Raw genomic sequence first — 18,818 nt, 5'->3', positions numbered from 1 at the left:
AGTCCTAGGTTACAAACTGAACTCTCCAATGCAAGAACAAGATGCATTTCTTCCTTTAGGAGGTGCTATTGTCAGAAGACAATAAAAAGGTTTCAGTTTTGTTTTTGCATGTGGGTGGGTATTCTGTTTGTAATAATTGTTTGGATACACTATATTTTTAATATGCTAGTTGTGATAATTTCATGCCAAGTAAAAATGTCCATAGTCATATTTTATGTTCCTAAAGTAACAGAATGACTTTCAATCTAGAAAAGACAAAAGAAATGCTAATGTAGCATTTTTTTCAATTTTTCCGAAAATTTCCGTTTTTTCCGGGGAAAAAACGTTTTTTTCCCCCAAGCTTCAAAATTTCCGGAAATTTTACATCTCTACCAAAACATCCTAGCCTTATAACAGCCTTTCTCAGATCTTGCAGACTGAGGGCCGTGGCTTCCTTGATCCATCTGACGTTGGGTCTTCCTCTTTTCCTGCTGCCTTTGACTTTTCCTAGCACGATTGCCTTTTCCAATGACTCATGTCCTCTCCTAATGCGCCCAAAGCACGATAGCCTCAATTTAGTCATTTCAGCCTCTAGGGAGAGCTCAGGCTTGATTTGATCTAGAACCCCCTGATTTGTCTTTTTGGCAGTCCACGGTACCCATGAAACTCTCCTCCAACACCACATTTCAAAGAGGTGTACTGGGTTTGGGCCAGTCTGTGACACAGAGTGTTGGACTGGATGGGCCATTGGCCTGCTCCAACATGGTTTCCCTTATGTTCTTCCTGTCAGCTTGTACAGACAGCAAAACATTTACGAGGTTCGGTGTTGAGTCCATTCCCCTCCCTCCAATGTGCAGGTCTCCGAGGAGATGGATGCTCCCAGCGTCTATCCCTACTGGTTATCATTCATTTTGGCTTTGTTTTTAAATCTTCTCTCCCCCCCCCCCGGTGTTTTGTAGGCGATCTCTTGCCTTGTTCATGTGTCCGAAGGAGACTTGAGAAAAGCGATCACACTTCTTCAGAGTGCTACGCGACTAACAGGCAAGAAAGAAATCACAGAGGGAATTGTCACTGAAATTGCAGGAGTAAGTTTTTAGTTATTTAAAAATGCCCTGCTGCGTGCTCACTGCTGGAAAATCGATGTGTGATCTCATTTTCCCCATATGTAAAGATAACGCTTTCTGTGTATACCAGTCCAGGTTCTCACGGATTCTTCCAACTAACTAAGTGCATGAGCCTCTAAATTAAGAACCAACTCGCTCTTGATTCAAAGGGATGAAATCCTTTTAACATTTCCTTTCCACACTGCTTTCTAGTTTCTCTGAACTTATTCACTTGGTCAAAAAAAGGTGCTTACTCGAATAGATACCATTACACCATTCTGATAAATTTGTGGACTGTATCTCACATGGTGGAAACTCTTCAGTTCATTCAGAGCCAGTATGCACCTGTAATGGTGCGCTGAAATGACAAGTGGTCTCTGAACTCAGTATTTTTGGATCATAGCTTGGGGTTACGTGCTGGACTGTTACATTATAGATTGCGGTTTACAGGAACATATTCAACTCATATACGTCCCAAGAAGTCTTAAACGAATGGAGTGAGACACCTTTTTGACCAAATGACAGATTTATTGCCGACTTAACTTTCTTTTGCCTCTTCTCTTTACCCAAGTCCAGATTTAACTACAGAAAGGCAGGTCTAACAAAAACACTGCTTTCTGTTATGCCAGCTGATTTCTAAATAGCTCCAGGTTTGTTGAAATCTGAGCCAAACCCTGGTGAGGCAGGACCAAGAAACTTGTTTTTTCTTTTACCGTGAGCATCTAAGCAAGGTATAGCAAAAGTTAACTGGCAGTACTGGGATAAGGCAGGGGCCGGGCCATGTGTGTCATACAATGTAATGCCAGGTAGCGGAGATATAAACTTTAGACAGGACACAAACACAAAGGTTTTTTTTAACTTAAAATAGAAACATGCTTAGAACATTAGCATTCTTGCAATATTTTGCTTATTTATCAGTGTCTGATCACTGACACCTCTTGCTCTGAATTATTGCATCAAAATGTCTGTGCTGTTGCAATCTTGAGTATGCTGTTCAGGGGTGTATCTGTAAGCTGTAAACCTACAATGATGACACAGCAGCAGCAGAACTGGAAGAAGAAGCAGAAGGCAGCCAGTTCCACTGCGGGCCTGATAGAAGCCCTCCGGGGGCCTGATCCAGCCCCCGGGCCACATGTTTGATTGACACCCCTGGGATAAGGGGTTGTCAGTGAACCAAGATTTTTACTGTTCTTTTTGTGTACAGATTTTGAGGTGAAAGTTCTTAAGTAGGAGCAAAGCCACCATTTTTGCACAGTGAATTGTTTATGTGAGATATAGATCGATAGCGTCAGCACTGGAGGAGAATGCCAGTCATAACGCAGCAAAAACACCAGTGGTGTGACGCAGCACAATGATGGTTTTCCTGCCTAAGAAGATGTGTAGACCCGAGAATGCCGGCTTCAGTGTTAGATAAATCCTTGGGAAACATATCTTCTGATACTAGACTCTGAATTCTGCTAACGGATATGCTCTTTCAAAAAAGAACCACAGCATTACATTAAATTAAACTACATGTGACACATTCATGCTTTCTGTGTGCAAATCTATTCTAGGTTGTGCCTAAAGAAATACTGGATGGACTACTAGCTGCCTGTCAGAGTGGCTCGTTTGAAAAACTGGAAGTCGTAACACAGGTAGCACGTCTAGGATTTCAAACATACGAGCGTCGGGTGTAAGACTTCTTTTCTTTTTGGGCCGAAATGCTCCTCTTTGCTCTGTACTCTCACACGCCATGAGAGGAGGCTATCGTGGTTATATGAGCACACTGAAACTAAAAACTGCTCATCTTTAAGCCAGTCGTGATAAATGTAACATGAACTCCCTGACATTTATGAAGCGTGTGACCTTAGGTAGGGAAGTAAGGATTCGTGCGGCCCGGTTTTTTTCTAGGGTTCTTTTTAGCTCTGTAAGATTTGTGTCTCAGTGTCCTCCCAGGCTTCCCCCAACATGCTTCCCGTGGGCCACACGGTGCCCGCCGACCCCTTTGCTGGCGCCCGCCAAGTGTTTGTAGAAAAGGGGGGCAGGCAGGACTTTTAGCCAGTGAGTCTTCTGATTGGCCATCGGAGTTTTGATTGGCTGCACAGATGTTTAAAGACACTGCTTTGGCAGTGTCAGCAGAGCACAAGGATCTTCACAGTATGACTGGAGATAAGTCGCTGCAGCCATTTTGTGGCTGGCTCCGCCCCCTGTGGCAGCCATTTTGTGGCCGCACCCATCGTGCTGTATCAGAATCCCAAAGGTGCCCACAGGCTGGAAAAGGTTATGCAGAGTTCTCAAAAAGGATCGAGCCACGTGTACCTCTCTTCCCACACATTTGACGGGGTACTTGGCATCTGGTTAATTTCCAGACTTCACGAAGCTCGCTGCACAAAGAGTCTCTAGCCAGTTTGGTGTCGTGCTTAAGTGTGCAGACTCTAATCTGGGAGAGCCAGATTTGATTCCCCACTCCTCCACTTGCACCTGGCTGGATGACCTTGGGCAAGCCGTAGTTCTGATAAGAGCTGTTCTTGAAAAAAAGCAGCTTCTGTCCAGAGCTCTCTCAGCCCCACCTACCTCACAGGGTGTCTGTTGTGGGGAGGGGAAGGGAAAGGAGTTTGTAAGCCGCTCTGAGACACCTTTGGGTAGTGAAGGGCGGGGTATAGATCCAATCTCCTCTTCTTCTTCTTCTTCTTCCTCTTCCTCCTCTTCTTCTTCTTCTTCTTCTGCTGTCTGAAACCATGACCCGGTTACTTACATACAGGGCAGGGTCCGGGTTTTGGAGGCCCTGGGCAGAGAGTGCTCAGGGACCTCGTTCCCTGCTGCCACCCCTAGCACTGCTTCCTGTGCCTCTGCTTACTCATAGGGGAATTTCACATTACCCAGTTTCACCCGGTTTCAAGCCGGTAATCTTCCGTTTTGAAGTGAACCGGTACAGGGCTGCCATTTCACACATGGCTTGCCCCTACCGGAAATGAGCCGGATCAGAAGCGGTTTGGCATTTCAGACTTGCACCGCTTTGTTTTCCCGCCGTTTTCTTCCCTCGCGGGTGATCGATTTTTAAAAAAAGTTCGATTTATAGCGTTATATTGCTATAACGCTATACCGGAACTCCAAATGATCGCAATAGCGATCCCATTGGAGTTTGACATTCCGGTATAGCGTTATAGCGACATAACGCTATAAATCGAACATTCAAAAAAAAAAAAGCCTGCGCGGGCGAAAAACGGCGGGAAAAAAGCGTAACAGAACCGGGAGAGGGAACTGAAGACTACTCAAAAGCGGTTGACAGGTAAAACGCTTCAGTCCCGGTTTCTAAACGGGGCTGAAGCTTTTGTGTATGAAATGGCAGTTACATTCCAGTAGGGAACCGATTCTCAAACGGGTTCTGTCTGAAATGACAGACCAGAACCCGTTTGAAAACCGGTTCCCTACCGGGAGATATCGCCTGTCTGAAATTCCCCATATTTATGGCTCTCCACAAGTGTCCCAACTGTGTGTCCTCCTCCTGTGATCCCTCCTTCCACCTGTGCTCCCAGCCGCATACATCTCCTGCATGCCCTTTCCCTGGTGGTGCTGGGTCGTATGCACAACTTGGGGATTGGGGAGTGCACGGCAGCCCTATCGGCTAGGGGTACAGTGGCCATGGGCCCTGCTGGGCCTCGGCAGCAGCTCCGCTTTGGGGTGTGCTAACGCCAGCTCTGCTTACATGCAAGAAAATGAGATCGTCCCCTCTCATCTGAGCCATCAGGGAACAATGTGTTTATGCGTTTTGGCGATGGAATTACGTATTAATGTTGTTTTGTTGTACACCGCCCCGAGCCCTGTCCTGCAGGAGAGGGCGGTATAGAAACCGAATGTAACAAAGAACAAATCCCATTCAAAGCGACTTTTTGAGTTGGCAATGCATGGCACTTTGCACTTTGCAAGAGAAGCCCTGATTTTAGGATCTCTTACACCACGGCCGACCTCATGGGGCATAGCGGGGAGGTCTGCACCTTCTTGGCTCTCTGCTCTTTCAGGCAAGAAGTATTTTTTTACCTGACTTCTCCATGAATGAAGGGCTCTCGTCGTCTTCAGGCTATACATCTGCTAACGCCAGCTCCTGTCTTTTTCCCTCCCTCCTCGTGTCCAGAATCTGATCAACGAAGGTTACGCCGCGACACAGCTTATTAATCAGCTTCACGACATCATTGTCGAGAAGGAGGAGCTCAGTGACAAGCAGAAGTCTGTTATTGCAGAGAAGCTTGCTGTAAGTCTTTGCCGTCTGCAATTCGGCTGTACAGGTTTGCCTTTTAGGGGGAAAGGGGCAGTCCTTTGTTAGGGGACGCAGTGGAGCATGCTGGTGAATCCCGGACAAAGCCGTTGATGTCTTTCAGCACACAGCTCGATTCGAGTCCAGTAGCACCTCACAGAGAACAGCGAGATTTTTGAGGCAGGAGCTTTTGAGGGTCATGTCTGAAAAAGGGAACTTATTCCCCCCCAAAAAAAATCCCCCCCCCCAATTTTGTTGGTCTCTAAGGTACAACTGGACTTATCTAGCTGTTCTATTCCAGAGAAGAGGAGGGAGGATGTATATCTCGCCGTTCACTCGGAGTCTCAGAGAGGCTTTACAAACTCCTTTCCCTTCCCCTCTCCACAACAGACACCCTGTGAGGTAGGTGGGGCCGAGAGAGCTCTGAGAGAACCGCTCTCGAGAGAACTTGTGACTGACCCAAGGCCACACCAGCAGCTGCATGTGGAGGAGTGGGGGATCGAATCCGGTTCTCCCAAATTAGAGTCCGCCGCTCTTAACCACTACACTGAACTGGCAACATGGCTACCCTCTGGAACTTTAAACACAAAGAAGTGAGCAGAGCCAAAGAAATAGCCAGTTGCCATCTTTGGTCATCTCTTTTCTCTCTCCAAGAAGAAATGTGCTGTGTTGTGTGTTGTAGTGGTAACAGGTCGTTTGACCTTTCCCCCCCTGTCAGGTCCATAGCTTGGCCAACCCCGTAGACTAGTTGTCAAGACAAGAGATGTCCAGAGGCGGTTTGCCATTGCCTGGCTCTGCGTAGCAATCCCAGACTTTCTTGATACTGTCTCATCCAAGTACTAACCTGCTCAGCTTCTGAGATCCAGGCCAGGACAAGTTGCCTGATACCCCTAATTTAAATTAACATTGGGCTTTGGTATTATTTATTTACTAGCAGTAAAGCCCGTTGTGAAAGCAATACAACGGGATCTAGAAAGAGGCTCTGGGGCAGTGCTCTGGCTTTGGGCAAACAGTGTCAATTTGCTGTGGTGACCTCAGCAGGGTATAATGACAGAGTCCACTGTTTTCTCCAGAGGAACTGATCTCTGCTACCTGAAGAGCAGTTCTCTTACCCAGTTGTTACCCACGCCATTGGTGGTGGTGGTGGTAGTGGCGGCTCCTACGTAAACGCCTGGCGGAAGAGCTCTGTCTTGCAGGCCCTACGGAACTGTATGAGGTCTCACAGGGCCCTGATCTCCTCTGGGAGCTCATGCCACCAGGTAGGAGCCACCACTGAAAAGGATCTGGCCCCAGTTGCGGCAAGCCTTGCCTCCCGGGGGCCTGGAATCACCAGGCGATGTTGAGTCCCCGACCGAAGTGAGGAAAGGCAGTCCCTCAGGTATGTCGGACCCTGGCCATATAGGGCTTTAAAGGTAAAAAGTGGTTAAAAAAAGTGTACACCTGCAGCTAAAGAAAGGAAGCTACTGGGGATTCCTAGCTTTCTGGACTTGTATTTCTGCGGGGGTGGGGGTTTGCTACAGACCATTCATTCTTGTCCTGTGCAACTAAGTATGTGCCTGCTTGAAAGTTGGGACACTAATTCAAATGTGGGCAGGACTGCTTGCGTGTGAGAGACCATTGCCGTTACCCACGCACAGTTCCAGCAAGCCTAAATATCCTAGATATCTAATGTGTGTTGTTCAAAATGATTTTGATAGCGACTTTTTAAAAAATGCATTTGTGGAAGGTTTCATTTGTAGACCCCTCCCAATAGCAGACTGAAGACCCCTGAGACATGTACAGAGCCTTTTCCTCTCCTGCTAGTGGGTATGGCTGTTGCTGAACCAGGATTGTGACCTTTCGTTTTGTAACTCTGTCTCTTCATTCGCAGGAGGCAGACAAATGCCTGGCAGACGGTTCTGACGAGTTCTTGCAGTTGATCAGCCTCTGTGCAGTTGTGATGCAGCAGCTCACTCAAAATAGCTAGCTGCGGCGCGAAACCGACCCCCTGGAGGGCTCCAGCCGGACTCCCCACGTCTTCACATTTTGATGTGGTTTTGGCAGAGCAGCCCTTTGTGTAACAAGCTCAAAAGTGGAGAGGCAAGCAGTCTGAAGAGTTTTACCAGTCAGTGGGATCTTGTGGCTACAGCTTGTTCACTGAGTAAAGGAAGGAGTTTGTACTTCCTGTACTACTTTTTCTCTCCTCTTTAGACTAGGGGGGGGGAAATCACCATGTTTGGAACTTGTGTGGTTTGTGGCACTTTCATTAAACATTCCTTCAATTTGTCATGTGTGTTCAAGAGGTTGTAGAAAGGATACACAGCTGACCCCAAAAGTTTATATTCCCATGGCTTTCAAGAAACTGAGTAATTCCATACTTGTGCAAGGTATCTTCTGATAAAATAGTTGGGGGGTAGGATGGGCAAGTAAAAGCAACTTGTCCTTACTCCCGTTACCTCTACCAGAGTTTCTGTCCTTTACCATACAGGATGGAGGGGAGGGGTAATTCTTGTGTTTACTCAAATGCAAGATTAGTTTTTCCCCAGGTGTATCATTCCACCCCCCTGGGAGGGTCACCTTATACTTGCATTTAATTACATTCAACAGGGTTTTATGCATGGGGGGGGGTCCACTTCCTTGAGTAAATATGGTTACCTAGGTTTTGATTGCCTTAATGTGGTGGGAGGGGAAGATGGTGGCACTTCCTTAGCCAAGGTAAGTTTTATGGAATTCTGTGGAGGAAGGCTGAACTACTTGAGAGAAAGCTGCCTCTAGCAGGTAGCCATGATAGCTCACAGCAACTGTCATTTTGCCCGTTATCCTGGAATCACAGGCTATTTGTGTGGCAGTTGGTGGATAGGTTCTGGCTCTGCCAAGTTCCAAATGAATGTCCTATGTTTTCATTGAAGCCGGAGTCCTTTGAACTATGCTTGGTTTCCAACCACAGCCTGGGGTGAGGGGGAAGAATGTTGTTGGAAATGACGAAGACCAAGCTTTAGGGCAACTTCTGAAGGTTGTAATTCCTGTCAACAAGCTTCAGAAGACCACCATTTAGCATTTCCCTCCCCCTTACATTTTTGACCAGCCAAGGTTTTCCTGCCTTGAAGCATACAAGCCACTTTTGAAGATAACCATTCAAAAGCAGTCATGGGGAGATTACCTGAAATTGCTGAATAGGGACACGGGATTGTTGTTTCACTACACATTAATTTCCTGCCCCTGAACATTAGCTTATATTTTCTCTTGTAACACCCCTCTCATCTTCTGCCTGGGATATACAGGCTGGGAGATCCCCATTTTTACCTGTATCTGATCAAAGCTTTGACCTCTGAAAGTTTATACCTTGTCTGTCAGGTGCTAGTAGGGATGTGTATTTGATTAATCGGAACCAAATACACCCCCAAAAATGGCCCTCTCGGGCTCCTGCATGCCAATTCAGATTCACTGATCTGAATTGGCTTGCCTCCAAATTTCTGCGGCAGTTTGGCCCCATTATATCCTATGGGCCATTGAAGTCAATGGTGAAAACATAGGGTATATTCTGGGGGCTGGAGGGGGTTTGAGGGAGCGGCTCCAAACTCACAGGGTAGCTGCTGGAGACTCTCCCCAAGATACCCACCAACTTTGAAGAACATTGGACCAGGGGGTCCAATTCTACAGGCCCCCAAACAGGTTGCCCCCATCCCCTCCATTGTTCTCTATGGTGGGGAACTTGTTTGGGGGCCCTGGTCCAATGTTCTCGAAACTTGGTGGGTATCTTGGGGAGATGATCCAGCAGCTACCCTGCACGTTTGGAGCCTCTCCCTCAAGCCCCCTCCCCTCCAGACTATACCAATATATAATGGGGCCAAAATTGACATTTGGGAGTCTTTCTGCCAGCTGAAATTGATTCTGCCCAATTCAGCGAAATCCAAATCAGGTGGAATTTCTTTTTGCACACCCCTACGTGCTAGACTTGACTAGCTCTTTCTACTGCAGACCAACACAGCTACCCCCCCCAAGCATGTTTTTGTTACTGCAGTTAGTTATGAAGCTTTTAAAAATTCATTTTCAGATGCCATTTAAGTCTGTTCCAACCTCATGCTTTTAGACAACCCACTAAGCGTCTAAGAAGCTGTTTCCAGCATCTAATGATGGTGAACATGCCCAAGTGAAGTTTCTCTACAAGCTCAGTAAGTTGTGAAAGGACAACCCAGTGCCATAAGTGGGAGTTAAATGCTGTATCAAAGCACACTTCTACCACAGCATACTTTAGCCCTGGGATACAGGGGACCCTGTCTCACAGCACTGAGAGCAATGTTGGGACTTTGTGAGAGCCAGCTCTTCTATTTGTAGAAAATGAGCATTAGATACAGCAAAGCGCATCATGGCAGGGTACCATCATGTCACTATGCCAGAAAGGAAATGAGATCCAGCTTGCTGTATTCCTCAACCCCCAACCTACAAGCCTTCCTCCGCCACCACTGGTTTTCCAAGAAGCACACAGTTCACCCAGTGAAGTGAATATATAAGTATTTTATTGAACATTCAAACTTCATTAAGACATGTGCAATATGGCAATTTTAATGGGTTTAACCCTAACTAAGACAATAATAATGATTGCTTGCTGGGGTTTAGCAACAGGGTCCAGATCACACTAAACACTAATTAAATACTTTATTCAATAAATACATACCAAACAAAAATGCATTTTAATGCTCTTATAAAAGTTTATAGACATTTTGAAAGGCCTTTTCCAATTCAGTCTAATATAGAACTATTAACATACAATAAAGGTAGGTATGCCAGTTTAACATAATTGGCTGATTTTATACAGCACTTATACCTTTTAGTCCATAAGTAAATTATTAAATGATAAAGAACATCTAGCACAACCACTTCTAAAGAACTAGGAAATAAATGTCTAATAAAGAAAAAATTTACAGACCCCATGACTTTCCACCCAACCCCAACAGTCTAAACCCTAAAGAGGAGAAAGCCAAGGGCTCTCCCCACAAAAGCTCACGACAAAATGTCGCTTCGCTTTATCAAAAATCTGTATTTCTGATCCGTAATGAGCATTGAGACAAGATTCAATGTATCCCCCAAGAAAGAAGCACAATGCACGTTGTGGATCGCCTAGTCAGCAACAGCGAGCACTGCATTCCAAAAACATCTCATCCCAGGGATTAAATGAGGTCAGCCACATTCATGGGCATCTCCTCCACTGTAGTATTGTAGAAAGTCTCAATATCCCGAAGGATCCGCTTGTCCTCCTCAGTGACAAAGTTTATAGCCACGCCTTTCCTGCCAAAACGACCACCTCGGCCAATCCTGCACAAAACAGGGGAGAAGGATGTGAAAAAGCCAACTTTTTAAGTTAACCTGTTAGGGGTGGTGGCAATCAGAATTATAATTGTTATCAAGATCAGATCAGTTGATTTTGGTTACCACAAATCCTGGTTTACAGTAATACTGACTCGGGTGCCAAAAGCGTATCTTTGCCAACTCAAGCCAACTTTTTAAGTTAACCTGTTAGGGGAGGTGGCAATCAGAATTATAATTAATATAATTGTATCAAGATCACATCAGTTGATTTTGGTTACCACAAATCCTAGTTTACAGTAATACTGACTCTGGTGCCAAAAGCGTATCTTTGCCAACTCTTTTACTGGTAAGTCGCAGAGGCTGCTCGATTTTGTGGCAGACAAGTCACATTTGCACTCAGCATGACTTCCAAGGGGGGTTACTCCCCAGACTCATGGAAAAATCTTCCCACCAGCCTTCACACCATTTCTTTCTGAATGTGGGCAGAGCTTGATGTCAGCTTGCAAAACAAATTTTGTTAAAAAAAAACCAACACCACTATAATTCTTCCCAATCAAATTCCTGAAAGCCAAACATTAAAACTATCTTCATTTTTCAAAGACAAAGATTATTCAGTGGGAAAACTTAGTTTTGGCAGGACAACAACCAGTTTCTGTGAAAAACAAGGTTTACAGGGCACACATTATGTACAGGCTAACAAACCCACAACTCCTGCCTCCGTCTGGCCACGCCATTAAGAGCTTATAAGACAGACATAGCTCACAACAATCATGACAAGAAGAAAGTATATAAATACCAACTCGCTCTTTATTCATACAGTGTGCCGCTTACGAATCCACGTCCTAAATTACGCCGTCGTTTCTGAACACCATGCCGTCATCAACTGGGCTAGCGACTCCTGTATTTTTTTACATCAAGTAACAAGGTACAATTTACTTCATTTAGGTACAAAGCTACCAGGAAATTTAGCTAAGCCTAGGGAGATAAACTGCAAGTACTACTAGAATACACCAGAAAAAGAATCCCACTGTAAGAGGAACCAAAGCAATAGTGAAGGTGTTGGCAAAGAGACTTCCAGTAAAGCAACATTAAAGCAGAAAGAGGCAAACATTGATAAGTCTAGTAAGAAAACTCATAGCAACTTTTAAAACGGCATGAACATCCGACAAGCCTACATCAACTACCAAGTCGTGAGAATTTTTGCAGACTATACAACGCGTGCCACAGAACGCTAGTTCTGCGGCCATTGAAAGCTGTACTAGAACCTCAATTAATGATCAGCCATCAACATCTCGTTAAGTTTTCCCACTGTTTCATTTCATTGGCTAACGAAGAAGCTCTGCCCCTCCCCATCTTCACACACCACACGGGATGCAAGAAAGCAAGGCAAGCTTGAGGGGTACAAAGATCCTGAAGAAACTGAAGCAACCTGAACACCGAGTGGGTGCTCAGTAGAAACATTCGCCAACTAACCTGTGAATGTAGTTTTCACGATTGGTCGGGAGGTCATAATTTATAACCAATGACACTTGTTGCACATCAATGCCACGAGCCTGCAAGCAGAGGCAACATAATTACCAAGCCACCCTGTGCTCGAGGACCCCAGGGTACATCTGGTTTTGTTGACCACGTTATAGTTATGAACTGCCATTACGCAAAGTCCATAGTGGAGCATGGTCTTTACTCTTCCAACAGCTCGAGCAGTACAGGTTACAAGAACCTGCACCAAACGAAACAGCTTTGGACCAAGTACCTACAGACTGTGGATACTTACCAACAAGTCAGTGGTGATCAAGACACGGCTTGATCCTGACCTAAACTCTCTCATGATGACATCTCGCTCCTTCTGGTCCATGTCACCATGCTGTGTAGATAAAAACAGCTCTTGTTACCCAACACCTTAACCAAGCATCTCAAGTATTCTTTTCTCCATTGAAAGGTAATAGCATGAGCCACTTCATTGACACATCTGAATTTTACCAGACTATTTCTTGATTCATGCAAGCACTTTTAATGGGTGGATGTCTACCGTGCTACAGGGAAAATGTGGACTGGGAAATGCAAAGGACAGAGATACTAGCAATACTGCATTAACGCAATGGGTCACCAATCTTTCCACTCAGGGCAACGGCATACAAAAACATGGCAGAGCCAGAAGACAGTCACTTCCAGCTACACTTGGAGCTTGTTTCTCAAATCCAATAAAATATCATATATACTAAAGTCTTACCAGAGCAGAGACAGTGAAGTCCCTTGCATGCATCTTCTCTGTAAGCCAGTCTACTTTCCTTCTTGTATTAAGGAAAATAACAGCCTGTGTAATGGTCAAAGTTTCATACAAATCACAGAGCGTATCCAGCTTCCATTCCTGCAAAGTTAAGGAAGTAAACCATGAGCTGTACGAAGTAGCACACAAAATCTTCTCATGCAATACTGCAAAGTTCTGCCGTACAGCAATCCTAAGCACATCCAGGTCAGTGGGGCTCAAGAGGGCGTAGCTCTGCTTGGGACTGGACTGCTAAGTCAGCAGTACCCAAAATGATTGTTGCACCAAGTCTTCAGACCAGGACACTGGACATTAAGAAAGAGGTCCACCCTAGTCTTTTACTGATCCAGTGCGTTTCATTCTCCTTCTTGTGTGTACCCTGCTAGCATTACTACAGGAGCCAAGTCACAACCTAACTTCTGTAGTTTTAGCACAGTGCTTGAACAAGAAGATCAGGCTTGTGATGTGTTTCCTAATCTCCGCCCGTACCTCTCTCTCCACATTAATGTAGAATTGTTTGATACCCTCGAGGGTCAATTCTTCTTTCTTCACCAGGATACGAATGGGATCTCTCATGAACTTTTTGGTCACTTCCAACACATCCATTGGCATAGTGGCAGAAAGCAACACAACCTGGAACAGGAAATGTTGTTAAATGGACCCCTCTAGTACACAGAACAACAGGAGGAAATGTATGAAACCAAGCGTCCCCATCTGCTGTGAGATCCAAGCAGACAGGGATAGAAAAGAAACATTTTTGCTTTGTGCAGGGGGAACGACAATGCAGCACTTCACAGCTACACTGTAACTTTACCTGCATTGCCAGAATGACCAACCTTATTAGTGTTGTATCAAGTTATATCTTACCTGAATGTTTGTGCTTAGCTTCTGAAAAATTTCATAGATTTGATCCTTGAAACCCCGGCTCAACATTTCATCAGCTTCATCCAAAACGAACATTTTGATCCATTTGGGCGCTAAAAGAAAGCAAAACATATGGAATCTTGATATATCAATTGCATTTCTAATATGAATTATGACCTCATATAAAGCCAAGAATCAGTTCTACCAAATGCTAAGACAGTAAAACCTTTTTACGTATCTGTCTATGCACTGGGACCTTGACTGACTGTTTAAAACTTGACCCCTGCCCCAGAGGGTTTATTAATTTTAAAACATGTGTACCCCCCCCCTCTACCGCTCCATAGGACTTTTACGGCAGTGAAACCAGTACTTCACTTACACAGATAGCGCCTGTTTAACATGTCAAATACACGTCCTGGCGTTCCCACCACAATATGGGGAGCCTCTGCCTGCAGCTTCTGCATCTCATTGCGAACGTTCGTGCCACCAATGCAGGCATGGCAAGTTGCACCCATATAATCGCCAAGAGCCAGAATAACTTTTTGGATCTGAAACAGTAAGCCTCCATTAGAATTTATATTAATGGACCCCCCCCCTCCATTCTTGTAGCTATAGCCTCCCACTGACGTGAACACAGAAAAAAGTACAAGTCTCATGGGACAACCTACATGCAGTATGCAAACCTGTTTGCTACCCAGAAGGGCCATCTCATAAGGAAGCTCACCTGTTTTCTGTATCAGTAGTTTTCGACTACTAAATGCTTGTTCTCTCTCAGTAAGAGCCCCCCATACCTTACAAATGAACACACGGAGGTATTCCCCTGCCAGTATCAACACTGGCCTTTGCTCCAGTTGGAAGCAGAAAGGAACTGCACGCCAACAGACAAGCAAAAGTATAATTGAGCCTCCTGGATTAATTGTGAGAACCTGACAGCTTCTTCATAGGTGTGTCACTAGTTTGCTGTGTCAGAGGAAGAGCTGACAATGACCAATCTAAGCAGCCCTTTGGTAGCTCCTTGGCAGAGCTGAAGGAAATCACTCTGGCAAACACGCCTTTGCAGCTAACCCATTAAATATTAAGAGGGTAAGATTTTACACAACTATCTCAATTTGATCAAGACGGGTAGCCATGTTAGTCTTGTCTATAGCAGTAGAAAAAGAGCAAGAGTCCAGTAGCACCTTAAAGTCTAACAAAAATTTGTGGCAGGGTATGAACTTTCGTGAGACAGTGCTCACTTTTTGAGATACTTGAGCTTGTCGAGACTTCTGGGCTTTCCAGGGACAATCACGGACAAGAAAAAACCTATACAGAATTGTGTTCAAAAACCAACTTGGGAAATCTGATTTTTTTCAGACTCTCAAGCATGTACCTTACTGTAGAGAAAGCATTTTTTCCCCAACGTTAGGTAGGCACTTTTCTCCAAGGACTAAATTGTTAAATTTGGGGTCCCACATGAAAATTTAATAAGTCCAGCTGTATAAATCTTTCCATATAGTTACAGACTGGTCTGCGCTCATCAGAATATTCAATGATGCTCAAGGGTATAAAACTTAACAGAAATGTGTAGTGCTGCAAAAATGCTGTTCAAAACCAAAGATTGAGAGACTGAAGCACACACAGTACAATTACACATATACAGAGAAAAATCAACTGATCACATGTGCACTGCAGTTTCCATGTTGCACAACTGCATGCATTTTAAGAGCGCCTTTTCTCAAAGGACATTACATTTCAGCTCAGATTATACTATTAGTATCGCTAAGTATTCTGGACATGCCCCCTCGTCGATCCTACACAAGCTTTGCCCGCTCTTCATCCCACAATCACTGGCCCGTTGTCACATCTGTCCTCTCCATGTATTCAGAGAGGTTAGTGGAACAGAGGCCAGGTTCCATGTTTGCAGCCCAGAGACAACCAGTGGTCATGACAGGCTTAGAAGAAATCTGTTAACTGTCCTACAGTTGTGAAACCTGAAACCTATGCAACATGTAAGCAGCTTTTTAACTACACTATCAATACCTGTTGAGCCAGTTCTCTGGTAGGGGCCAATACTAGGGCTTGGGTCTCCTTGAGATCAATCTCCAACTGTTGCAGGATGGAAATAGCAAATGTGGCTGTCTTGCCAGTACCTGACTGAGCTTGAGCAATCACATCATACCCTAAAAAAAGGATAGATATTTACTGCTCCCACACACAACACATCAAGGATTCAGTTTAACTGTAGATTCCCTTTCAAGTGATCAGCAGTTAAGAATTCTCTCCATTTCAGGTCAGTCCCGAAAGATGGTATACCATCATCTCACTTTTCAAGGAAAGATGTGTTTTACTTCCCCCAACACAAAAGGCTGAGAACAATATACTTTTCCAGTTATTCACGCCTGCTAACATTAAACACTTTGCATACCTTTGATACATGGAATAATAGCCCGCTGCTGAATAGCTGAAGGCTTCTCAAAACCATAAGCATAAATTCCCCTGAGGAGGGATTCTTTTAGGTTCATATCATCAAAATTGTCAACGATTTCATTCCAATTGCTCTGCAGAAAAAAAATTAAGGCAGGTGTTAACTTCACTCATCAAAACTTACCCCACAACAATTCTGAAGTGTCCCCTGACTGAAATACTAACCTCAATGACGCCATCGGGGTCCATTCCCTCTGGGCCATGATCTCTGGGGAAAATAAAATAAAAAATAGCTCACTCAATGAACTTAAATATGTTTTACAATCACTTTAGGATTTTTACATATTGCAAAGATGATATAGAACACCGAACACCCAGAGGAGTTACCCTTCCTTTAGAATACAGGATCCATGCTTTATTATGAAAACACAGAGGACAGCATGGGACATCTGGATGGAGAACCCCCCTTTAGCTATCAAGTGTAACTACCGTGTTTCCCCGAAAATAAGACACTGTCTTATATTTATTTTTTCTCAAGAAGACACAGTAGGGCTTATACTACAAATGCATACGTAGAAATCCTGCTAGGCCTTATGTTTTGGGTAGGTCTTATTTTTGGGGAAACAGGGTAGGATCTGCCTGGAGTCCTGAGATGCTCAGGAGAAAAGTATTCTAAATAAAATATATGGCCTTGGGCAAGTCACCACTCTCTGCAAACTCTATCCCCAAGAAGTTGAGATCACATCCCAACTATTTATACCAAAAGAAAGGGGCCCCCACCTCCCCTTTGCACACTAATCTTTCTGTACCAGTTTCAACACGTGGCAGAACAAGAAACTCTTAGTATGGCATGATGACTGTACTCATGGCAAGACCACTCCCAGCACACACTGCATATTTGCGTGTATCAACACCTCATGAAACAATACCAGGGCCAGTGTTACATTTACACAGGGAAATTTTGTTAGTGCTGGAGTTCTTAATTTTATTTGAAAGAAAAGTACAGACACATAGTGCCATACTTTAAAAGTCCCCGTTTCAACACAGCGGCACAAAAACTACACTGTGTTAAAAAACCTTATTTCCCCCTTTTTCCTATTCCTCTTGCACATGTAACCACATTCCCGAGTATGGCAAAGGGTGGGCACTCGAGGCAAGATAAAACACTGGCTATTTAATTTAATTAATTCTCCTAATTTTAATACCAAAAAACCCCAAACAAACAACACTCATGCTCCAATACTATTACACAGGAACTGGAAAGGTGGCAGAATTTTTTTTTTGCCACTAGGGGGGGAGGGACTGGAAAAGTCCATGCACGTGGTGCAGAAGCAACGAAAGGGGAGCCCAACGACAGGAGCCATTGCAGACACGCCGCATCCGTCAGCCATGGGCGCCTCTCGGGCAGCCCAGCGCTCGGGATCGGGCTTCCTCCGAGAGGGGGCCGCCGAACTCTCGCGAGAGCTCCGCCCCTCCGGCCCGATCGCGCAAGTCTGAGGACACGCCGGTGACTGACGAGGCAGCCGGCGAACGAACGGCCTGCGAGCCGCGCCCCTCCCTGCTCCCTCTCGACACCCCCCTCCCCCGGGCGAAAATGGACTCTTCCGAGGCACACAGAACGGGGGTCTTCCCCGGTCACCGCTTGGGCGAGACCATGCGGCCCCACGGGGAGGGGGGGAGGGAGAAGAGAAGCGTTATGGGGTGGGGAAAGAAAAAAAAAAAAAGAGATCACGCTCGATACGCGCCCAGGGAGGATTAAAACGGGAAAAGGAATCAACGGAAGGAAGAGTTTGAAATAAGCCCCGGGACGGCCTCGGCTTGCCATTTCTCTCCCCACCCCACCCCGCCTTTCGGATTGTACCATTAGAGCCAGGGGCGGGGGAAGACATCCATCTCGATCTGACAAGGGAAATGACTGGTTTTTTTTTTATGTTAAGGAACGTTCCGGAGCGTGGCCTTGAGCCAACGGGCAAGTGAGGGAAAACAGGCGTCGACTTTCGGAAGGAAGAGTTTGAAATAAGCCCCGGGGCGGCCTCGGCTTGCCATTTCTCCCCCCCCCCGCCTTTCGGATCGTACCATTAGAGCCAGGGGCGAGGGAAGACAACCATCTCGATCTGACAGGGGGAATGACTGGGTTTTGTTTGTTTTTTTAATGTTAAGGAACGTTCCGGAGCGTGGCCAAGTGAGGGGAAACAGGCGTCGACTTCTCCCGCAGTGGCCTTTGCCGTGCGTCGACAGCCCCGCCACTCGCTCACGGCCCCCTGCCGCATCCCCGCCCGGCGAGATTTTCCCTCCCCCCCCTCAGACCCCCCCGCCTATCCAAACCAGCCGGTCCCCTTCCCGCCATCCTCGTTACCGGCTATAATCCGCGGACCCGCCTGACATGTTCCGATGACCGCCGCTCTCCTCAACTGAAAAGGCAGCACCTCCGCGGCGCCTCCTTTATATATGCCCTCGGTCGGCCGGCTCTACTTGTACTCCCCCTCCTCCTCGCGTGGCGGAGGGATACGCCAAAATCAATAGTCTGGTAACACGACCACGGATACAACACTCGGACGCCGGCGCGTCTCCCTTCCCGGCTCCGGTGAAAGATCTTCCGACAAACAAAGCCGAGAGGGTGCTTTGAGGAGGATGCCGCCCTTGAGTCAAGAACGCCGCGCGGTCTTGCGAGGAACTACTTCGCGCC

General features: G+C 45.8%; 2 protein-coding genes across 4 annotated transcripts in view; one reads left to right on the top strand and one right to left on the bottom strand.

Moving 5' to 3' along the window:
- The window catches only part of RFC4 (replication factor C subunit 4), a 45,569-nt gene extending 38,123 nt beyond the window's left edge, over nt 1–7,446 (top strand). Inside the window, exons 8-11 of the mRNA XM_015425446.1 lie at nt 939–1,064; nt 2,636–2,716; nt 5,194–5,310; nt 7,184–7,446. Of these exons, the coding sequence (XP_015280932.1) occupies nt 939–1,064; nt 2,636–2,716; nt 5,194–5,310; nt 7,184–7,279 (420 nt within the window). The 3' untranslated portion in view covers nt 7,280–7,446. The remainder of the gene's footprint in view (nt 1–938; nt 1,065–2,635; nt 2,717–5,193; nt 5,311–7,183) is intronic.
- A 2,351-nt stretch (nt 7,447–9,797) lies between these two features.
- EIF4A2 (eukaryotic translation initiation factor 4A2) lies at nt 9,798–18,538 on the bottom strand. Of its 3 annotated transcripts, none has more exons than XR_001482912.1 (12): nt 18,489–18,538; nt 16,358–16,400; nt 16,134–16,266; nt 15,749–15,888; nt 14,109–14,277; nt 13,733–13,842; nt 13,355–13,498; nt 12,830–12,967; nt 12,374–12,463; nt 12,073–12,152; nt 11,400–11,497; nt 10,529–10,605 (listed from the first exon to the last, which is right to left on the bottom strand). XR_001482912.1 is itself a non-coding variant. In XM_015425460.1 (11 exons), the coding sequence occupies exons 1-11, from the start codon at nt 18,515–18,517 to the stop codon at nt 10,461–10,463; spliced, it is 1,221 nt and encodes a 406-aa protein (XP_015280946.1). In that variant the 5' UTR covers nt 18,518–18,538; the 3' UTR covers nt 9,798–10,460. The 3 variants fall into 3 exon arrangements, 1 of the variants encoding a protein (XP_015280946.1); XR_001482911.1 differs by having other exon boundaries at nt 10,530–10,605; nt 11,396–11,497; XM_015425460.1 differs by lacking the exon at nt 11,400–11,497 and having other exon boundaries at nt 9,798–10,605.
- Between the last annotated feature and the right edge of the window lie 280 nt (nt 18,539–18,818).

Source organism: Gekko japonicus, unplaced genomic scaffold (assembly GCF_001447785.1).
Source record: "Gekko japonicus isolate JY-2015 unplaced genomic scaffold, Gekko_japonicus_V1.1 scaffold4553, whole genome shotgun sequence".
In the NCBI taxonomy this organism is placed as follows: Eukaryota; Metazoa; Chordata; class Lepidosauria; order Squamata; family Gekkonidae; genus Gekko; species Gekko japonicus.
This window is presented reverse-complemented; position numbering and strand designations above follow the sequence as displayed.

Coding starts and splice junctions, on each gene's coding strand:
- EIF4A2 (XM_015425460.1), bottom strand. CDS start 18,517: ATGTCAGGCGGGTCCGCGGATTATAGCCG. Junction 13,843..14,108: donor GTTAAACAGGCGCTATCTGT/GTAAGTGAAGTA, acceptor GCTTTCTTTTAG/CGCCCAAATGGATCAAAATG. Junction 12,153..12,373: donor TGATCACCACTGACTTGTTG/GTAAGTATCCAC, acceptor CTCTGCTTGCAG/GCTCGTGGCATTGATGTGCA.